Below are 23,548 nucleotides of genomic sequence, written 5' to 3'. Positions count from 1 at the left end.
ATGTGTCTCATTTCGCATGGTAGCTGGGATTAGGGCCGGACTTGTCTCGGGTGGATGTCGCTTTGGGTCGTCCCTGGTCACGTGGTTTGGGAGTACAGAGAACATTCCTTGGCCATGTGACTTGCGGATGATTTGGAGTGGCCTCCGCTTGGGATGGGTCTGGTGTTTGTTCCTGGCTGTTGTGCGGGGTGGGACGCATGTGGCGTGCGACGGGTGCATCATTGTGTTATGGATGTACACATTTTTTTTTTTTTTTTCATAAAGGCTTTGTCCTGCTGGCTGGTTATCTTTTGATTTTAGTGCTTTTTAATCAAATCTTTTGGTGATTTTTTACATTGTAATTGGCCTATTTTATTTGTGCAAATTTCATATCTTTATGTCCTTGTAATAATATATTTTCCATGTGTCATGTTTATTTATATTACCATGTGCAATACTTGTGTATTTATTTAAAATGTTTTAAATTTGTGTGTTATTCTAAGTATTTAATTATAATTGTAATATTTCTCTGTAATTTGGCCCATGGCCACGATTGTGAAATAAATATATATGAAATGAAATAAAACGCGGTACGGGACGAAAATTAGCTCAGATACATACTTTTCGTGTATAGACGAAGTTGAACAAATTATGTACTAAAACGCATTAAATTTCCCAGTGTACCCTAATTTTATGTAACTATTGCTAAATTAAAGGAAACCAAGCACTTCCTCTAAATCTGGTAGGTTTCAGTGTTTGCCGATCATCTCTACCACTGTTGCGACACACTTGGCTTCATTCGCCAATGTGGTAGCGTTCGTATAACAACGGGACATATGCACTAGATTTAGGAGTGTGCTTACCTTTATTATTCAGCAATATTTACGTAAAAACAATGGTACACAGTAAACTTGAATATGTTAAAATATGTAATAAAGTTTAACTTTATTTATTCTTACATGCTTAAAAGTAAATTACTTTACCATTTTAGTAGTATATGGTGCTATTTTTGTTAGGTCCCTTCATTTCGTAACGGTTTGTTCAGTGTGTAATTTTCAATGAAACGGCAATGTACTAGCTCGTGTCGTCCGCGAACTACGATTATCTATGTCGTTGCCACCACATATTAACAGCAGTGTACGCCAAAATGAAATGTTTCTAAAAGTGTTTTTAGAATAGAATAAAGTAACACTGATTTAATGCACAGGCTATGGAAACCTGATAACGTTTTCGAAATAGCCGAGTGGGAGGGCTTCCAATGAAACATTCGTGTAAAACCGGAAGCATCCGATGTATAGATGAGTTGTGACGTTATTTAGAGAATAAACGATAGGAATTTTGGTTTTTACTATGTGATAGACGACAGGCGCAAAGGCAGGTCCAATATTTTGAGTAGTGATACTACGATAAAAAATATTGGACATGCCTGTCGTCTATCAGATAGTAAAAACAAAATTCCTATCGCTTATTCTCATTCTTGGTTAGTTAAATATTATTTTAATTACTGTAAACTATTTTTTAAGCAAAAACTAAGTTACCGTCATAAAAACTTCCCTTATTATAAAACGAATGAAACTTGTTTACAACTTCACGTATTTTGTTGCGCGTACTGCTAGCGCGTGCCATGCGGCTTTGGTGTTTTTTGTTGATACTGAGCAACAAAAACATCAAGGTCGCAGGGCCGACAGGTCCGAGGATGCAAACATATCCATGTCGAAACCAGAATAAAAAAATGACAATATTATTTAATTATTCATTAAAGGGTATAATCTTTTGTTTATTTAGTGAATTCTTCAAGAACTTTAAGTATGTCATCAATAAGGTGCAGAACTAAAAATGAAGAATTTTCCGGAATCGGTTGCCCATGATAGCCAGTCTTGTAATTACGTAACGTTGTTTTTACGTTTTGTTTCTCTAAACGCTTTGCATATAATATCCCATCATCCCTTAAGATATCAAACTGACACGTGGTAATATACGCTTCCGGTAAACCTTCCAATATAGGGCGCATTAACGGCGCGAAGTCTGGATTGAGAACAGTATCTTTGATTTCGTTATAAACATGGTCATAGCCAAGATTTATATCAGGTGGTGCATAGTTTTCTTTTTTGAACTCTTCGGGTATGAGATCGTGAGATACAAATTTGGAGTATGACGTGCTTGTCCTAACGTATGGTGCGATGTGTTCATTGTTTATAAGTATAGGAGCCAGTGTTTCATTACCGACTATGTAATTGCTAAACATCTTTGCCATCAAAACGGAGCTTAGTAGAAGTGTGCGATAGCGGCCATTTTGCTGATACGAAGGCGTCTTCAAATCAAAGACCTGGAGAACTGGATACATCAGAATCTGAGCCCTTAGTTTCGGTAGATCCTTGTATTGAACATCAAATGTTAGCCTCTGCGTCACAGCTGCAGCAAGATTACCCCCGGCACTGTCACCCATGACTACGATTCTATGTTTATCAATTCCAAGCTCTACGGTATGGCCCAGCAGCCAAACAATGCCTCTCGTGACGTCATTGATTGCAGCTGGAAATTTGTGTTTGGGAGCAAGTCGATAACTGTTTTGAAAACAAAAATAGGTGGCATTTTATAAAGTTAGTTGATCTTATAAATCAAACAAACAAGCAAGCACACACGTCCTCACCTCACACACATCAGACCCCTTCACTCGCCTACCACGTGTCCCCCACACACCCTCACCAGCCCCAACTGCACTCCCTACGCACAAGCGGACAAACATGGCTAACGACGCCAATAATGTAAAGGTTACTTACTAAATATGTACGTTTTCTATGCTCCAGATAGCAATGCAAAATAAATGATGTTGTAGAACAAGCTAGAACAGTTTATTTAGCATCCCTACACCCACCTACAAACAGACCACGGGAAACAAACCCATGCATACAAGTAACTTTCCAATGTACGATTTCCAAGCTGCGGATTTCTATGTAAAATTCATGTTATTAGTGGGTTGAAAAACAACCTACACATATTATAGGCTACACATAAACCCCTAGTGACTCTTCAAATGGCTTAGTATGCTGCTGTTGGAAGTGAATTAGTGTCTTCATATCAGTATTCTTGTGGAACGTAATCCACAATTGAATTGATTTTAGGAATATGTATATACTTCTACACTTTATGCAAAGTGAGTTGAGCAGCCTGAAGAGTTAACCAGATTTTCGGGATCGTATTTAAAAATCATAGACTTACCCAACAGAAATGACCAAAGTAGGCCTAGAACGATTGAGTGAAACTGCTACATTTGCAACCATTGGGTGAAATTGATCTGCAAAAGAGTCGAAAGGCACATAACTTTGTAAGTATGTGCATGTTAACCATAAAGACAGTCTCAAAGCTTACAATTTGGCATTGCAATTAAAGAAGCCATTGTTTTTAAACGTTAGGCGATAAGACACCTAACATTGCCTAATAAAGTCACAAGTGCTCCTAAATCCTCCACGGGTGCACGTTCTTTAACCCTCTTCTTTAAACGGTTTTAGTAATAGTAGAAAGAGTATGGGGGGGGGGGCTCATATTTATTGCACAGCCCCTAAGCAATCACGTGACTTCGGTTAATCTTATTTATGATCATCCCTTGCGCATATTTTAGCGCGGGAGAAAAACAAATCGAGATGCCACCGTCCGAGGTGGGCGATCAAAGCCTACTGATAAGCCGCCCCTAGGGCCTATTTACTTTTTACTCTTAAAAATATAATTGATAATAAGTTAAACTGATTGTCTCCATTCTCCTTACAAATGCTTCCATACATCCATCCGCCTCCATGTAAATAAATCACTGCTGGTAGTGACTTGTCATCCACACCAACCGGCCGGTAGAATATAGCAGGTATTCCATCTAAGGTAGTTTCTGTTACGTTCAAATCAGGATTGTTGTTGGTAATAGGAGGACGGTCTATGAAGTATCTGATGCTTGTCGGTAGATGTGCGTAGACTGGTGCCATCTAATTCATGATAAAGAATTTGTATCAAACAATAACAAATGTACATATTTGCCTACCATTTTAGACTCATTTAATTTCATTCGTACTTCGAGGAATCGAGTAAAAATCATCAGTCCTTCCTCGGATGAGGCACGAAAATTCCACTCGTAAATGAAATTTTACTATTGCTTGTGTGAATCAGTTTTAAATTTTTCTACATTATCAGTCCCTCCCTTTACAACTACTTAGCCTGTCACCTTATAATTTAAAAAAAACAACACACCAAACAAACAAACAAAAAACGCAATTTACAGCTTTAAAAGTAAAAAAAGAAAAAAAAGCGACCTACCTACCCTAATTTTTTTTATGTTACGCAAATCAAATAATTTTCTTTTTGTGGCCATGAGGAACGTGTCTCTACTATTATTAAGCACATGAAGCATGAAATCCATTATGACATTTTTACAATTGTTCTTAGAAAGAAATTCACCAGTAGCACTACGGACCTGACCGTGACACGATCAAGGGGAATGAGTCGGATGTCGCTAATATTGATTTTGAGATATTGGCAAAGAAAGTGTTAAAATTCTTTTGTTTTATATTGTTTTCAGCGATTGATAAATTGACGTAACTTCAGAAAGAAAAGTCGTATCAACATGGTGTTTTCAGTTTCTGAAAGCTCTAAATGTGCTCTTTAGAAACATGTGTAAAACTCATTTCGACCAGGGCCGACATGTGACCCATTCCCCTTGATCATGTCATGCGTATGGCTTATTTTGAGATAACACATGCTAGAATCTTGAGGAATATGAGGTTGAGCCATATTTCACACAGAAGCAGTCCACCGTATGAATTTCCATCGAAGATTTAAAGTCGCAAAATTCCATGCTAATGCCTACTCACTTTAGAGACACTTTAGTCAGATTTGTTCCGAGTTAATACGGTGATATATTAACCTGTACGCTGTACTCGAATGCCCGGGGGGGGCACTCACATTTCCCAGCTATACGGGTATGTGCCGCGGCGACGACCCCCTTTTTCAGAGCCGCTGGCCGTTCCTTAGACCCTCTGAATTCATTGTTTGCCCGCTCTAAAGCCCAAAAATTTTTCTAGCCGTTCCATAGACCCTCAGATCATCGATTTCCGCTCTCATCGGCATCTTGAGAGGCGTGTTTTCTGTCCTACTATTTCAAGCCCAAAAGCAGACCCAAAAGCTACTTTTGCGAGCCCAAAAACTTCAAAGGGAATTTTCCATTAATTTCTTCCCCATTGAAACAGTGAACTTTGGGCGGGATTTTGGGCTCCTTTTATAGTGGCAACACTGGTTGACTGATTATAAACATTGCAGCACTGCTGCGCCGACCGCGATGCTTCCAGCTGGTGAACATCTAGCTAGAAATAAATGATTTTGAGATCTCTTTTGGGAATAAAATTGCCAAATATGAGGAAAAGTACCTTAAATAATTATGTAAACATCCTTGCAGCTCTCCATAAACAATGAATTAAAAGGTAATTTACGATCTACTGGTCTAGTGAAATCGGGAGTGGAATGGGTGTCAAATTCTGCACACTTCACTCAATCATCTCATGTTACGCATGGCAGTTCAATGTTGTGTAAATGTTTTTCTTTTCGGCACTGAAAAAAAATTCTTGTGGGTTTGTTTTTATGGTGGGCTGCTGGTATAATTGTCAGTAGGCTAATAGCATAGATTGTAGGTCTACAGGGTCCAGTAATTTTTGATTTGAATACTGTTTTGCTTTGTTGAGGTTTCCATCGTAATAGGCCAAACCAGACCTATTTTGCATTAATGCACAATTCAAAGTGAAATCGATTCCTTCAAAAATCTGTGGCAAAAACGCAACAAAATTGAACCCTGGTTTGGCCTGCGGGTTTAGTTTCCGAGATTTTTCGGATTTTGGCGGCCGATCAGTTCCCAAGACCCCCCTTTTGGTCGGTCAATCAGTTCCCAAGACCCCCTTTTGACCGGCCGATCAGTTCCCTAGACCCTCCTTTTGGCTGTCCGATCAGTTCCTTAGACCTCAAGTTCAAAACTGGCGGTGGCACACCCCTACCCAAAAAAAATTCGAGTGCCCCCCCGGGCTCGAATGACTGAATAAAATGTCAACCAGTGCAACAGTTCACAACCAAAGAACTATTATGATTTTCGGCCATGATTTTCTTTCATGTTGAGAGAGAAACATTAACATACTATGTCAATAAATGCCGTGATGCCTCGCAATACATACGGGTTTGGAATGCCATCTGGTACAGGTAGTGTTGCATAGTAAACTACAACGGCAGAAAATACACCAACAACAAACAATAAAATTTGCTTTATCATTTCCGTGGTGGATGCCAAGGTGTTCGTGTTTATGACGGGAAAGCCCGTGTGACACGGGCAGGCAGGCATGCGCATGCCTGACATGGTGTGACCTATAGCCAAGGATAATAGAAATCAGGATGTAACAATTGATAATAAGCATGTGTCTAATTCATGTGTAAATAGCGTATTATTGTTAAAATGATGGTCCGACCTTGCTAGAAGGCACAAATATTATTGGCAGATAACGCTTGATTCGAATTTTGTATTGGGTTAAATGCCAAAATTAAATAGCCGTTAAAAACCGCTCCAAATATCTGAAAAACCCATTAAGCTGGGAGCTGTGTAAAGTTTAGTGGTATAGAGGTGAACATTGACTTGATTATATTTTAAGCATACTTGGGTTGCCCTTGTAAGTTTGCCTGGTCAACTGGATACGTCTTTAAATAATTGGCTTTTCCGCAGTATTCCATTTCGTTATAGGCCCATTCTCAGATAAACCGTCCAAGTTTGGGCTCAGGAATTGCAAAATGCCAACCTCGAAGAATTCGTGAAAATCATTCAGAATCGTAAACTTTAATAGTTTCAGAACACAAAACAATGCATGGGTGATTTTTCAACAATACTTCATTTTTGAGCAATATTACTTGTACGCATTGGGGTAACGTATCAGTGGTAACGTATCTGTGAAGCGCTTTCCCACTTTTGTCTTAATCGTGCAAGTGTAAAAACTTACCGACTTAATACCCATACTTGATCAGTCATCACCCAATGTACTGAAGTCTGGTATGGTATTTGGCTTCATTTATCACAGCGTTTTTTCCGAGGGGAGTAGAATTTAGGTAACGTATCTGTGAACGCATGAACGTAACGTCAGGATTTGTTGCCATTAATAGACCTGATTTTTTTACTTTGAAACCATTGTGTTATGTACCACATATATAATATATATAATAACTATAGAGCCTGCTTGATCCATAACATATGGGAACATTCATATAGCCAGTTATTTTGACAGATTGTTATTCATTAGAAATATGGTAACGTATCTGTGAACAATTTTAACGACATAGTCTCAAAGACCTGTTGGAAAAATTTAATAACTTGCGTTGTGATGTTTTATACTTTATAATTAGGGCATGATACCACTAATGAAAAGTACCTATAATCCATTATTATGCGCGCATGTTTAACGAACAGGGACACATTATACGGAACGTACCTTGGCTGGCGACATGGAGGAAAACAATGGACATGCATAATCAGCTTTATTGTTTTATACTTTCTAGGCATGTTACAACCTCCAGCCCCACACATTTAAGAAAGCAACTCCTAAGTATTAGTTATATTAATAAAAGTCATTTCTTTCTGACGAAACAAGTCTGAATACGACTTGACACTATGGGCGACACAGATTTGGCTTTTTGGACACTTTATCGGAGAATGTGCCTATAAAACAAGTGTATTAAGGGCTGGGGTATGAACGTTTGGACAGTATTTATTTTGGGACATTAAAGCACATCAGCCATATCGAATTGCATTCTGAATACGAAGCATGTCATTCTGATATCAAATAATTTTGATTTTTTGAAATTCGCAATTTAATACACATTTTATGGCAAATCATTAAAATTGATATTTTTTATATTTAACAGTACTTGAAGTAAACTTTATAAATCTGATGATTTATACTTAAAGTGTATGTAGGTGGGATGAAAAGCCGACGATCAATTGAAAATGTTGACCTTTCGTATTGAAGATATGGATTTTTTTCCCAAAACACAAAAAAAAAATTAGGTCTTTTTGGGAAAAAAATCCATATCTTTAATATGAAAGGTCAAAATTTTCAATTGACCGTCGGCTTTTCCTTCCTGCTACATCCACTTTAAGAATATATCATTAGATTTATATAATTTACTTCGAGGACTGTTATATATCAAAATTTGAAAAATATCAAATTTTTATAATTTGTCATAAAATTTGTATTATATTGTGATTTTCAAAAATGAAAATTATTTGATATCAGAAAGACATGCTTCGTATTCAGAATGCAATTCGATAGGTCCGAGGTGCTCTCATGTCCCACAAAAATACTGTCGAAACGCAATAAACGCTCATTTTAGATCCCTTAAACCGTTCAAATTATTTTGTATCAACTTAAATTTCGTTCGTATGGCAACGGGATGAATGCACTAGATTCAGGAATGTGCTTACCTTTATTATTCAGCAATATCACATAAAAACAATGGTACACAGCCTGAGTAAAGTTGAATATATTAAAATATGCAATTAAAGTTTAACTTTGTTTATTCATACATGCTTAAGTAAATTCCTTTACCATTGTAATAAACTGCTCAAATAAAGAAAGTCCGCAGTCATGTAACCTGTCCTACACCAAAACTTGATCTTGTTATGACAATTTAATTGATAAGGTCGTGTGCAGAATCTTGTTAGCTCCAATTTGATACCAAATTTGCTACCAAACACTCTAAATTCAGAGAGATTGATAGCAGTACATGAAATTTGGTGTATTTTCAAAAGTTGCAAATTAAAAACGGACCACGCGGACCTGTAGAGGTGAATAGCAGAGCGCGACCATTGACATAGCACGAAACAACCGCTAGGTCATATCGATCGCATCGTGCCCTAGTATTCATCAGTAAAGCACTGTAGCAATCCATGCGTTTTAAATTAACAATTGAATAAAGCGCGCATTTGGGATAGTCGACAGGGGCCCATCGTGGACAAGCAAGCTTGACCAAATTACCACACTAAGCAATTTCGACCGCGTGCATAGTGTTGATTTACAACTTTTAAAAATGCACCAAATGCCATAAACTGGTATCAAACTTTGTCACTTTTGAGTGTTTGGTAGCAAATTTGGTATCAAATTGGAGCTAACAAGATTCTGCATACGACTGTATCAATTAAATTGTCATAACAAGATCAGGTTTTGGTGTAGGACAGGTTACATGACTGCGGACTTTCTTTATTTGAGCAGTTAGTATATGGTGCTGTTTTTGTTAGGTCCCTTTATGTACTAACCATAGATGAACTCCTGGATGGGGCAGCTTTAATTAGCATGAGGCCACATTGATATGTAAATAGCGTATTGTTATTTAAATTTGCGCCCAGACGTATTGAGGGCGACAGTCATGTTATCCAGACGGAGAATGGCTGCATATGCTGGGCATGTCAATTTGCTGAGTGAAGGCTGATAATCACCTTTCTGTATAGGTAATAAGCTAGTATATTTCGTGTACCAGTTGGTTATAACAAAAATTAGTATCATATTAAATATATTAAATGTATAAACTTTGAAATTTACATGAATTTGAAGAGCAGAGCTTCGAAATGTAGCTAATTCAGGTGATGTGAAATTCTGCTGCGTGACCCCCTCTGCGTGGTAGAATTATATTCATAAAACATTGAATTTAACAGATATCATGGGTAGCCAACCACGATTTATCAGCATTTAAAATATTAACAAAGATAAATAACAAAGAGTACAAATGGCAATTAACTAGTAAACAAGCCTGAAATCTTAAATGTTGCCACGTGATTTCCCGAGCACATGATATGTTAACATGTGACCACTATTCAGATTTACCGTAAATATTTGGAGTATGCTTGCACATCATGCACATACACTGTGCATTTCTTTACTTCCGTATAAAATCAAATGATAATTCATGCTGGGAGCCAAGTAACATTGTCTGCTCAGAGCAGAGTGGTATTTTATTTTACTTGAGAGCATAATAGAAATACATAAAGACGAATAAGGCGCCATGATGGAAGGTCAGGTCGGGTATCAAAGGTTATTATAACTTAAATACTACTTGTATTTCCCACCTTGCCTCTGTCACATATTTCCTTTATATTATTGACAGCAAGTCCTAATTTTGACTTTGCTATTGCAAAATGTCATTTCATATCAAATTAGTAGACTTTCTTTGAAAAAACATATCACTGGTGCCTGATGGGAATACCCGTCCGCCATTTCATTGACTGGATCGTTTTCGCCTGTTTTGTGCCCAGATGTATTGGGGGCGCGCTATACTCTCATTGAACAGGCAAAGTTCGCAAAACTAACAACGTTGTTATTTGCCAAACTCAATTAACATGATCCAAGGGGTCGAACATGAATTATTCGTAACAAGCTATAACGGATCGATAACTGGCCTCACTTTCTAGCTAGTAAACCAGCTGAATTTTTCATAGATTTTGCGTTGCTAATAGAACAACCGTGAATTTAGTGTCACCCCCTTGGTACTAACTCATGCTCAGCGAACTGCGTTCATCTATGTCTTTGCCCACATAACAGCAGTATACCATATGCCAAAATGAAATGTTTGAAAAGTGTTTTTAGTATGAAATAAAGTAACACTGATTTAATGTTTATGCTAAGGAAGTCTGGTTACGTTTTCGAAATAGCCACGTGTAGTATAGGAGCTAAATCTCATACGAGCCTTAATTAAGGATTGAGTTGAACACACACGTCTGCCATGTTTGTTACCATGAGGTGTTAGGATAGACCCTTTGGATTACTGCTAGGGGGTAGTAGACTCAAATTCAAATTGTAGGGTACGTTCTTTTGCTAGAGGTCGCGAAAGGTCACACAGGGGGTACAAAATTGAAAATGCTTCAATCTTGTTGCGAGATATATCAAATATTCGTCTGATGACAAGGATTAAGAAAATGTATAGTTTGAGCGGCTATCTACGATCTATTGCTACTGAATTATCTTACAAAAACCTCATTTTTAGGCAATTTTACACGTTTCTGGTTGTAGTACGGGGGTCAAAATGTCAACTTACTCCGATTTGGCCAGAATTGGTGGCAAATTACTCATCTTGATATAAGAATCAAGAAACAGTATGCCTATAGAACTTACCTTCTAAAACTTTTTACTTTACTTGTTATGTGCAATGGAAGTCAGAGATCAACAGTGGCCTATGGCCACCCAATGACCTTTGAATTGATCTTGTTTTCACTCTATCTCAGTAAGTGAACACAGTAGATAGGCAAAACTATTCTTTTTTTGGTTCCACTCAGCTACACAAACAATTTGCTATAATTTTTCCCAAATCGGAGTAAGTTGACATTTTGGTCCATGTGCAACCAAAAACGTGTCATTACTCATTAGCCTAAAAATGAAGTTTTTGTAGGATAACTCAATAACGATAGGTTGTAGATAGCACAAACTATACATTTTCTTAGTCCTTGTCATCAGACAAGTAATTTGATATATCTCTCAACAAGATCGAAGCATTTTCAATTTTTTACCCGTGTGTGACCTTTCGTGACCTCTATCAAAAAACTTACCCTACAATTTAAGTCCACTACCCATATCAGTGATCATTACAAAGTGGTATTTCATTCATTTATTCATTCATTCATTCTTTCATTCATTCATTCATTCATTCATTCATTCATTCATTCATTCATTCATTCATTCATTCATTCATTCATTCATTCGTTCATTCATTCATTCATTCATTCATAATTTATTTTGTCAATCATCAATCAATAAGAAAATATACAAATGTAATTCAATAATGATATTAATAATAGTAATAGAATCATGGTAATAAATAACAAATATAATAATAATAGTAACAATCCTGAAAATAGAAATAACATAAATGATAATAATAATTATGTACATAATATGGGGCCTGCTCATTGAAACAATGAGCAGCAAAGTACCAGGTTAAGAATATATTCAGTAATGTTAATTCTCTTCACGCGGGTGTCGACTGCAGACGACATGTTTCAAAATGTTTTTAAAAATTCAAATATTTTAGAAATATTTTCATGCCCATATTTGGAATCAGCATGGAAAATGCATTAAAATGAGTACAAACAAGCCTAGTATTGGTTCAGTAGTTCAGTAGCTCTTCTTGATATTTTAAGAAAATATCAACTTTTTCCGTTGAAGCGCATGGCTAGCACGTAGAGCATTAAGGCATACAGAAGAATGACTGCATTATCGAATACATCGAATACAGAAGTCCCGGGATATTGAAAAACACTTTGGTCAGCACAGTAAGAACAGAAAAGAAAGAATGCAAATCAGTATTGTCAAATTCTGATTCAGATTATTGTTGGTGCCAATTTAGGCTTTTAAGCATTTGCCCGTGTGGCGGTTCCATTAAGGCGATCTAAATTTAGCTCTTGTGTTGATGCATTACTTGAGTAGTGCCCCAAAATTTGTGTCAACAATCAGACAGACAAAATGCAGATTGTTTCTGAGGTTTTACCATTTGTTCTATCACTGAACACACTAACACACTAAACACAAACTAAATTACTATTTAACAGTATTGTGAATCATCAGCGAGTATTAAAGAATTGTTAAGTAAGTCAAAATCGTGTGTGGTGCGCACATCATTGACTCAGGTACAATTTGAAGTAGGAACGATCTGTCTCACATGGGCCAAGATTACATCCGCGAGGTGAAAACTCGGATCTTACCCCTACAATTATTTTGAGTAGTGTACATCGTTTGAAATATGCATGCGTTACGATTAACATTGTTTTTTGGTATTAGCAAACCAATTAGAGGATCGATTAGGAGTTTCTTGTTCTGGAAAAATCATGGTCAGCCTAACTATACTGGAACTCCATCAGTAACGAACTAAACTGTTGGAGTCTCCGGCCTCGGGCCTGCCGGTCCTGCGGCTTTGGTGTTTTTTGTTGATACTAAGCAACAAAAACATCAAGGCCGCAGGGCCGATAGAACCGAGGATGCAGACATATAAATGTAGAAACTATGATAAAAAATAACCAAATCATTTAATTATTCATTAAATGATGTAATCTTTTGTTTATTTAGTAAAGTCTTCAAGAACTTTAAGTATGTCATCGACAAGGTGCGGAACTAAAAAGTTAGAATTTTCCGGAATCAGTACCCCATGATAGCCAGTCTTGTAATTACGTAACGTTGTTTTCACGCTTTGTTTCTCTAAACGCTTTGCATATAATATCCCATCATCCCTTAAGATATCAAACTGACACGTGGCAATATACGCTTCAGGTAAACCTTCCAATATAGGACGCATTAACGGCGCAAAGTCTGGATTGAGAACGGTATCTTTGATTTCGTTATAAACATGGTCATTGCCAAGATTTATATCAGGTGGTGCATAGTTTTCTTTTTTGAACTCTTCGGGTATGAGATCGTGAGATACAAATTTGGAGTAAGTTGCCCTAGCGTGTGGTGCGATGTGTTCATTGTTCACAAGTATAGGAGCCAGTGTTTCGTTGCCGATTATGTAATTGCTAAACATCTTTGCCGCCAAAACGGGGCTTAGTATAAGTGTGCGATAGCGTCCATATTGCTGATAGGAAGGCGTTTTCAAATCAAACAGCTGGAGAGCTGGATATATCAGTACCTGTGCCCTTAGTTTCGGTAAATCTTTGTATTGAACATCAAATGTTAGTCTCTGCGCCACAGCCGCAGCAAGATTACCTCCGGCACTTTCACCGATGACTACGATTCTTTGTTTATCAATTCCCAGCTCTTTGGTATGGCGCAGCAGCCAAACAATGCCTCTAGTGACGTCATCAATTGCAGCTGGAAATATATGTTTGGGGGCGAGCCGATAACTGTTTAGAAAGCAAAATTAAGTGGCATTTTTAAAGTTAGTTGATCTTATAAATCAAATAAACAAGCAAGCACACACACACCCCCACCTCACACACATCGGACCCCTTCACACGCCTTCCACGTGTACCCCACACACTCTCAGCAGCCCAAACTCCACTCCCCACACACAAATTGAGAAACAAGGTACACACAAATTGAGAAACATGGTATAAAATGGCCATGTATTTTGTTATTTTGTTGTTGTAATAAAATTTGTTGGCATAGCATCATGGCTGTCAGAAGATAAAAAATTGAGAAACATGGTTAACGACGCCAATAATGTAAAGGTTACTTTCTAATATATGTTTTCCATGCTCCGGATTGCAATGCAATGTAATCGATGTTACAAAACACCTTACAGAACAATAAACATCCCAACACCCCCCACATGCACCCACCTACAAACAAACCCAAGCATACAAGTAAATTTCTTATGTACGTTTCCAAGTTAGGACTCAGCGGGGATTGAAACCCTGTCGCTGGATTACCGGTCCAGAGTCTAACCACTGCACTACCTGAGTTCACAGTCGGTACTCGAGCAATCTCAACTTAAGTCCCCATGATAACTTTCTCATTGTGTCTCAGCGGCTAATTATAATATTAAATAATGAAGAAAAGGGCGGCCTATAATATGCTTCACGCTAGCAGGGCGTAAGACAATGCGAGACATAAATTAATATATATAAACGATGCAAGCCCGAGAAATTATGATATAAATGACGTGTTTGCATATAGGCCGCCTTCTTCTTCTTTATTTAATATTATAATTGGCCGCTGATACACAATGAGAGAGTTATCATGGGGTCTTAAGTTGAGATTGCACGAGTACCGACTGTGAACTCAGGTAGTGCAGCGGTTTTAGACTCTGGACCGGTAATACAGCGACCGGGGTTCAATCCCCGCTGAGTCCTGATTTTTTCTCTTTCAAAATTTTAATATGTCAGTTTGCTCGAGCCCCAAACACGTCATTTAAATCATAATTTCTCGGACATGCATCGTTTATTTCCGATCCTCGCATATTTAATTTGTGTCTCACATTGTCTTACGCCCTGTTAGGGTGAAGCATACAGGCCGCTTCCTTCTTCATTATTTAAAATTAATGTTATTAGTGCGTTGAAAAACAACCTAAACTGGCCTCAAAAAGAAACTTGTAATTTTTCACAAGGTCATATCTTAAAATCCTGTCTATAAAAATGAACAAAAATTACACACATGTTTACTTCAATACTCTATTCTAAACACATGCCAGTAACCAAGCAGTTGTCCAACTGACACAACAGCAAAATGAACTGACAAGGAACACCTTCCTGGACCACATTCACAGCCCAACAGATTTCTTTTGCTGGGTTCAAATTATTCGCCTGTGAATGTGGTCCCGGAAGCTGTTCCGTGTCAGTACATTTTACTGTTGTGTCAGTTGGACAACTGCTTGGTTACTGACATGTGTTTAGAGTAGAGTATTGAAGTAATCCTGTGTGCAATTTAGTTCATTTTTATAGAGGTATGACCTTGTGAAAAATTATAAGTTTCTTTTTGAGGCCAGTTTATACACATAAAACCACACCCCGGACATCCTTCAAATCGCTTGGTATGCTGTTGGGAGTGAATTAGTCCCTAGGCAGATTTCATACGTAATCTTTTGTAACCATTGTAATCCAAAATTGAATTGAGTTCAGAAATATTCACTGCTATACTTTATGCAAAGCAAGTTGAACAGCCTGGATGGAGGGTTAACCAGATTGTCGGGATCGTATTTGAAAATCATAAACTTACCCAACAGAAATGACCAAAGTAGGCCTAGAACGATTGAGTGAAACTGCTGCATTCGTAAGCATTGGGTGAAATTGATCTGCAAAAGAGTCAAAAATCACATCACGCATGTTTAAGTTTGATCAGCAAATGTACATAGTACAATATTGTGACGTGGTATATCGAAAGGAGACACTTTTAGGCAGGATCGTAAATGGAGAAATAGCAAAGAATCTGCTCGGGTGATTTTTTTCACAATTTGGGTTTGTTGCAATTTTGTGATCTTAATAATGTTTAAAACATTGTCTGATAGTTTCAGATCGGAATATAACTGGCATCTCATTTTTCAAGGTAATTCCTACTCAACATTGTCAATAATATTTTTAAAGGCCGATCTCAATTTCCAATTTTATGATACCATAACTTACGAACTCAATAATCTTCGCTTAGGAATGTTCCCTTTCATTGGGGGAAAACGGTGTTATGGAGCAAAATATCTCTTTATTTAAGATAATGTAAATCACTAAAAATTGATAACCTGCCCAAAATTGTCTCTTTATATATGACACGTCACAATTGTCCTTCCAAATAACTAACACTCTTACCTTACTGGAATGGAATATATCCAGTTAAGGGGGTACTACACCCCTCGATAAATGTGTGTCTATTTTTGCAATTTTCTCAAAAACTAATAACACAGTGGTAACAAAAGTTATGTATATTATAGGGGCAAGGAATCCAATTACTACACTGCAATTTCAGGTACCCAGGACAAGCGCTTTGTTATTTATGATCAGAATTGAATATGAATATGAATATGAATGAAATAAGGTACCGCTAGGATGTACCTCGTTTTCTATCATATATACTGAACCGCTTGTCTTGAGTCACTGAAATTTCAGTGTAGTAATTGGATTCCTTGCCCCAATAATATACATAACTTTTGTTACCAGTGTGTAATTATTTTTTGAGAAAAATGCCAAAATAGTACCAAATTTACCACATGGGTGTAGTACCCCTTAAATAGGATATAGCTCATGCAGTCAGATTTTTCCATAGTGGTATACAGGATCTTATCACATAACTTGCACTATGATTTCTATCTAAAATACTAACTCTCATTACGTAAAGAAGGTTTCTTTTATTGTTAGTAATGTGCTTTAATATTTAATCTTGAAGTCCTGGGGGTTCATAATTATTGCACAACCCCTAAGCATGCCCTAATCAACCACGTGGCTTCGGCTAATCTTAAGACAATCTCTTGTGCTCAAGGGGTTTGATAAGCCATAAGCCCCTATCCCGAGCCCCTGTTTACTGTACTTCTTACTCTTGCAAATATAATTGATATTAAGTTTAACTGACTATCTACATTCTACTTACAAATACTTCCATACATCCATCCGCCTCCATGTAAATAAATCACCGCTGGTAGTGACTTGTCATCCACACCAACCGGCCGGTAGAATATAGCAGGTATTCCATCTAAGGTAGTTTCTGTTACGTTCAAGTCAGGATTATCGTTGGTAATAGCAGGACGGTCCATGATGTCTCTGATGCTTGCCGGTAGATGTGGGTAAACTGATAACATCTAATTCAGGATAAATAATTTGTATCAAACAATAATTAATCTATATATTTGCCTACCTTTTAGATTCATTTAATGTCATTCGTATTTCGAGGAAAACGATGAAAAATCACCTGTACTTACCTTTGTACCTTACACTTGATACAAGACCTGACACCCGACTTAGAATTTTATATAAAACGCCATCTCTTAATGACAAGAAACATATAGTAGTTTTATATAATGATGGAGTGTTCTTTTTTCTCTCGTTGAGCAGAAGGTGATTGAGGTACATCATATATATATATATATATATATATATGGTCGACAGTTGGGTAAACAAAGTTTGGCACAGCGCCTGATAATAATGTAAAATACATTAAATTACACGACGTTTCGGGTCTAACCCTTTTACTTCGACCTCTATATATATATATATATATATATATATATATATATATATATATATTGTACAATTTCTTGAGCAACAAGTGATACCCATTTATTAACCTATGATTTCATTCACGAGAAAAAAATCCCGTGATTTTTGCATTTTTATAACAAACTTGTCACTAAAAATTTGGAAAATGCAGGCAAATATAAATGCAACAACCAAGTAAAATGAACGCGTCCAAAAGCACTGCGAGTACTACGCGGAGTGCGCGCCCGTGCAATTGTACAACATTTATGCACGGCTAGTAATTTACTAACGGAGACACTACTGTCTGTTCAATTAGCTTAGATTCTTGAATTTTTAAGATATTTGAAAAAATAAAAACTTTTGGCCAAAGTCATCAAAGAAAAGTGTTAGCACAGCTTTAGACCTAACGTGATTTATACTTTTCAAATTCCCAAATTCAATTTAAAACCCCATTTCTTTTCAATTTTGCCTCATTTTGGGCAGTTACTTGGGTCCACCGAAAGGGTTCGCGACCTTTTTACAAATCGAGTGGGACGGTCCATTCTCAACTTAGGGCATAGATCCTATCCAATTTAGCAAAACAATCTGTCCACCAATCTGTCCTGCCATTTCAATTGTTATACCGTTCCGGTTATTGGATAGGTTCTATAGGTGATGATGGTCCACCGGTTTTTGTTACACGAAATTATATGGCGCGAGTACGTTTTATGCATAATATTATTCTGAGCATTATTTTTCCTAAACAAGGACATTAAAATTATGGATTTCGTTCTCATTTCAACTGGTTTACAATGTAAATTGAGTTTTGTTTAATACCACCATTCCTTCCCAAGCATATCAGCATTCGTTTGAAATTTTCAGATACAGTAACTTTACAAGAAATGTTTTCTGTAACCTGATTGTTTTAAATAATATTTTCTTGTATAAAAGTTCTTTTGTTTCACAGTTTTTTCAGTTTGTAGGCCTATTCAACAAACAAAACGAAATAACAAATTGAAAATAAATGTGTAGTTTTATAATAGGCCTATAGGCCTACACCTTCTCAGACCATTCTCAGACCCATTCGCAAAATAAATAATAAAAAAAAAAAAAAAAAAAAAAAAAAAAAAAAAAAAATAAATAAATAAATAAATAAATAAATAAATAAATAAATAAATAAATAAATAAATAAATAAATAAATAAATAAATAAATAAATAAATAAATAAATACACAAGGAATGTATTTATATAAGCTGGGCCTATTTTAGAAAACCATAGTTCCTGTAAATAATAACGTAATGTTTCGACAGTAGGACGACAGCTGGACAATTATACTTCCCATTGCTCTAAATGGATTGATTCCAAAAAGTTTATGGTACCCGACGTTCTACGGCTTTTTATAAAAATATCGCGGGGAAAAGACCAAAATTGAAAAGAAATGGGGTTTTAAATTGAACTTTAGAATTTGAAAAGTATAAATTACGTTAGGTCTAAGGCTGTGCTAACACTTTTCTTTGATGACTTTGACCACAATTTTTTATTTTTTCAAATATCTTACAAATTCAAGAATCTAAGCTAATTGAACAGATAGTAGGAGTGTATGTATATCAATTAGTGAGCAATTAGTTTTTTTAGTTTAGATAAACTGACTAGAGTACATGTACGTTAGGTCACCAAAATGGTCAGAGGAACGTCTCTATTATACTAAGCATGATGACATTTTTGCGATCAGAGACACCTGAACCAAATGTTTATTATGTGTGTATAATCCAGAGATTCTTTGTACAAACACAAAATTTGGGTTGATGTTGCGAACCTCAATGACAATTTCCTGCTAAGACTTAGCGCTTTCTCAAATTGACTGATCAATTCCTGCACCTCGACGGCTGCTCCGTCCGGTTCGGGAGCTGACGTAGGTGGCACTGTTAGGAGTTGGTCGTAAATATGCGGAAGAAAGTAATTCCCTTCGTTGAGTGTTTTGGCCCCCATCTTTCTTATTCAGATGGCTTGCTTTATTATGACTCCTCTTTCTGCTGTGTTCTCTATCTCTGATTTGTGACTCCTCCCATCCAATTACATGATTATCTTCTGCGACGTGATCTGTTATCGCGGATTTATTATCCTCCCTTGTGATGGAGGCCTGTCTTTGTGATCTGGCAAATGCTTTCTTTGAAGCTTTTTCTGCTTTAGTTCTATGTTCTTTGAGTCTAGTTTCAAATAGTTTAGATGTGTCTCCAATGTATGATTTATCGCGATTGAGGCATGGTATCTCATATACACAATCAGATGTTTGTTTGACGTTTCGCTTATCTTTGGGCTGTACAAAGATGTTTCTAAGAGTTTAGTGCGGTTCAAAGGCGGCGTAAATACCGTGCTTCTTGAAGAGCCGCCTCACGCGTTGCTAGAGACCCCTCTCACGCCCTCCGTTGTAAGGGAGGACTGCAATATCCCTCTGGATTTTGACTCAAGCTGTGTTCCTTACTCTGCGATTTGCTTTTACTTTGTGATTACTTTGAGTAGTCAAGTTAGCTCAATCGTTAAGGCGTTCGACTATGGTGCGAGAGGTTGCGGGTTCGAGCCCTGGCGGTGCCTAGTATGCTCTCGTGGAAAATTGAGTTAGCTTGAAATCCTCTGGACAAGGAACTATACTGCTAATTGTCTCGTTGTAACCCGTACGAAACTCGGGTAGGTGATCCTGATTGCGATGGTTATTTGTGGAAAGTCTAGGTTGTGCGCTATTGTAGCAGCAAAGTCTCTGATTTGTTGTTAAAAGGTTTTTGGAATGATGTGTGCCGTAGTGGTCAGCGACAACCTGTAAAGTGTGCTGAGGCTTGTGGATCAACGTCTAAGCGTTGTGCTTGTGCGTAGCGCACTATAAATCACTGCGCTTTTTTTAAAATTATTTATTTAAATGCCCATACAGGGTAGCCGCACAACAATAAAGCCTCTTTGATTTTGATTTCTTCCTGTTTTTTGTCTTCATCTTCTGTAACTACTGTCTATTAGTGTGCATAATATGCGCTAAGTTTGTGCTGTATATTGCGGGATAAAATGCAAGTATTAGTCGGTATTTTTTTTGCGATATACAAGTAATATGATGGAGCCATCTTGATTTTTGACAATGAGCTTGTTGAGGAACGCCGGGATTTTTTTCGATCAAATTCCGTTTCATAAGTGAATACAGTAAATGTTCGCCTAATGGCGCTATAGGGCTCCCTTGACATAACTGGAATTTTAGACACAAACTAAAAGTGGCCTCCAATAAAAAAAAAATCCCACCAGCAAATAAGGGCATATACCCTTAATTCTTGTTGGGATTTTTAGAGGAGGGAGCTCTCTATATTTGCACATGATATTTACCCCCAAGTCAAAGGCGCCCAGGTGCGCCATTAGGCGAACGTTTACGGTATTATATCTTAGCACGAAACTGCCATTGAGGTATGTAACATCAACCCCTAATTCTGGATTTGTATATACAAAGAATAGTGTCAATTATCTGTTTTATTGACAATCCTGATGAACTTATTTGCGGTTTTCTGTGTGGACATACAACATGTCCAAACTACAATCGAATGACTCAATAAAAATGTGGCAAAAATTATATCTTTATGGCATATGGCCTCTGCCAGGACACAGGAAAACAGACAATCATAACCAACTAGACGTTCGCTTTTCGTATCTCTTTCCTTGTTGGGAAGGTATAACGTTGACGAGATAGGAACATGTACCGAACATCCGGGACCTACTCTGCCGTGTTTGGCTGAGTAACGGTACATGAACACGGTCTTTTGTGCCTATGTAAATTAGTCATTGTGTAAAGCTGTGTTTATACCCATAGGTTACTCATCATCAGACTGAATCATTGTCGTTAACTGCACAAGTTATGTGTGCAATTCTAGAGAACGTTGACCGACGCGACAGAGGGTGTCAATATACAGTACGACAGCAACTTAGCTCACTTCCGGTAATTTTTACCGGCGTGACCTCTGCCGTTACGTAACGCAATGTTGAAAATCAGGTGGCAAATACGGTTTTTCAGAAAACATCAAAAAAATGGAATACACGAGTCGTTTCTCCCTTCATTTCCATATTGAGCCCATAGATAAGATATGAAACATGAGTATAAGGCAAAGAATAACGTGTAAAAGTTGAATTATTGTGGAAAAAGTGAATGCTTTTGGTGCGCGAAGTAGCCTAAAAAATGAGAGAAAATGCATGTCACGGTCACTAAAATGGTTATATCTACAGCTTTGAGGAAACGCCGGTCTAATGCTTTTCTGTTTTGATAAACATTAATTAACCAGAGCTTGTATTAAAATTTCAGCCAAAATGAGCGGTGGAATAACCTAGTCGTAGGTTGAAAAGTTGCGTTCTTTGAGTCCTCGTGTCGTAAGCGCACGTTGGAAGTGTCACGATGCTTCACGAAATGGATCCCAGCCGGCGCTGTCTATTATACATGTTATATTGATTAATATAGCAATTAAAAACGTCTATTGTTATATATTTTATAAATGCAAAATACTTTATTGTATATCAAAATATTGTAGTCGTCAAAGAAGGTAGTATCATCTCATTTAACTGAAGTACAAGCAGTTTTGAAAAGATTGTTGTTGAGTGAGATCCTGGAACATGTTGAACGAGAAATAAGATGGCAAAAGAATACCCTTTGCCAGAACAAAATGCGATGGCTTAGTGGACAGAGCGAAGGTGTGCAGTGCGGAAGGTTGAGAGTTCGATTCCAATGCTATCTTATCGATGATGTGGAATTTTTCAGTTCGTTTTTCTTTTCTTTTTTCCTCTCCCTTTTGTCTTTAATAATATAGGCCTAATGAATGTCAGATTGGAGGCCCGCTTTTTTCATGATTTATTTCTTGTTCATGTTTAGGCCTAATCCTACATTCGAGTTGATATCTTTAAAAAAAAATGCATTTAAGTTCAGTAGCTTTCAATATGAAATAATCAAATAAAGCATGTCAAACTTAAGTAATTTTTAAAAGTTCAAGAATATATAGGCCTATCAAATAAAGGAACGTCAACACAGATTTTCACGATCTTTTAATCGCTAGACCCCTCCCCTATCGGCAACATATTTTATGAGCCTTTATGCATACATATCAAATCATGAGATGCACTAATTTCACACCTAATATTTTGGCATATTTGTAATTTTTACACAATGTCCAACTTACACCTCGGATTACACCTAATTGGAATCAGCCAAGTTCGTTGTCTAGATAGAGCAACTAACTTTGATGTCTTATTAAGACTAATCCCCCATAGAACACCACAGTTAAGCGGTCAAGATATAAAAGTGTTTTCTTTCATTTTTATCTCGCTATACTTCTGCTTCAAATGTAACGTGAAACCTTCCTGACAGTTATTTACTAATATCAGAGCTGCTAACTCTCCCTCTTTTCGCAGGAGACTCCCTACTTTTAAACCTTCAGAACCCTTAATTTTTGGTCATCTCCCTGAAAAGGAAATGGTTTTATCAATTAAGATGTACACATTTTGACAAATCTCCCTGATTGCAACAGGAAATCTCCCTTTTTTCAAGATTCAAAAGTTGGCAGCTCTGTAATATTAATATTAAGTAAAATGAAAAGCATGTTTCACGTCCGGATTTTTGAAAAAAGGAGGAGGAGGGGCCTTTTTATTTTTTATTTTTTATCGCAAAATCGGAGTAAATACCCAGAATTAGAGCTGTTTTAGCGTACACAATAATGCCTGGAAAAAGGAGGAGACCTCTTTTTATTTGTTGTTCTGAGAGGTAGGCCCCTCTCATTATCTCAAAACCTTCCAAAAGTGTTTCTTGTGTATTAGCAAGGCTATAGAAAGCATCTATACTTCATAGACATATTTTTTGAAAAGTTATAACTGAATAAAAAAAAATAAAAAATAATTGAAGAAACCTCAAAAAAGGAAGCGGGAGG

General features: G+C 37.0%; 1 protein-coding gene across 5 annotated transcripts in view; it reads right to left on the bottom strand.

Annotated features, from left to right (window-relative positions):
• LOC140155345 (arylacetamide deacetylase-like) overlaps window positions 1-23,548 on the bottom strand; it is a 52,716-nt gene that overhangs the window by 7,835 nt on the left and 21,333 nt on the right. Inside the window, exons 1-3 of one of the 5 annotated variants that reach the window (XM_072178147.1) lie at window positions 6,140-6,405; window positions 3,743-3,950; window positions 3,199-3,274 (exon numbers count right to left, since the gene is read on the bottom strand). In XM_072178147.1, coding sequence (XP_072034248.1) covers window positions 3,199-3,274; window positions 3,743-3,950; window positions 6,140-6,355 — 500 coding nt within the window. In that variant the 5' untranslated portion in view covers window positions 6,356-6,405. Of the gene's footprint in view, window positions 1-1,477; window positions 2,544-3,198; window positions 3,275-3,742; window positions 3,951-4,832; window positions 4,897-6,139; window positions 6,406-23,548 lie in introns of those variants that run through there. The other 4 variants (XM_072178151.1, XM_072178150.1, XM_072178144.1 and 1 more) reach the window with 4 other exon arrangements.

This window comes from Amphiura filiformis, chromosome 6, assembly GCF_039555335.1.
Source record: "Amphiura filiformis chromosome 6, Afil_fr2py, whole genome shotgun sequence".
Lineage (NCBI taxonomy): Eukaryota > Metazoa > Echinodermata > Ophiuroidea > Amphilepidida > Amphiuridae > Amphiura > Amphiura filiformis.
This window is presented reverse-complemented; position numbering and strand designations above follow the sequence as displayed.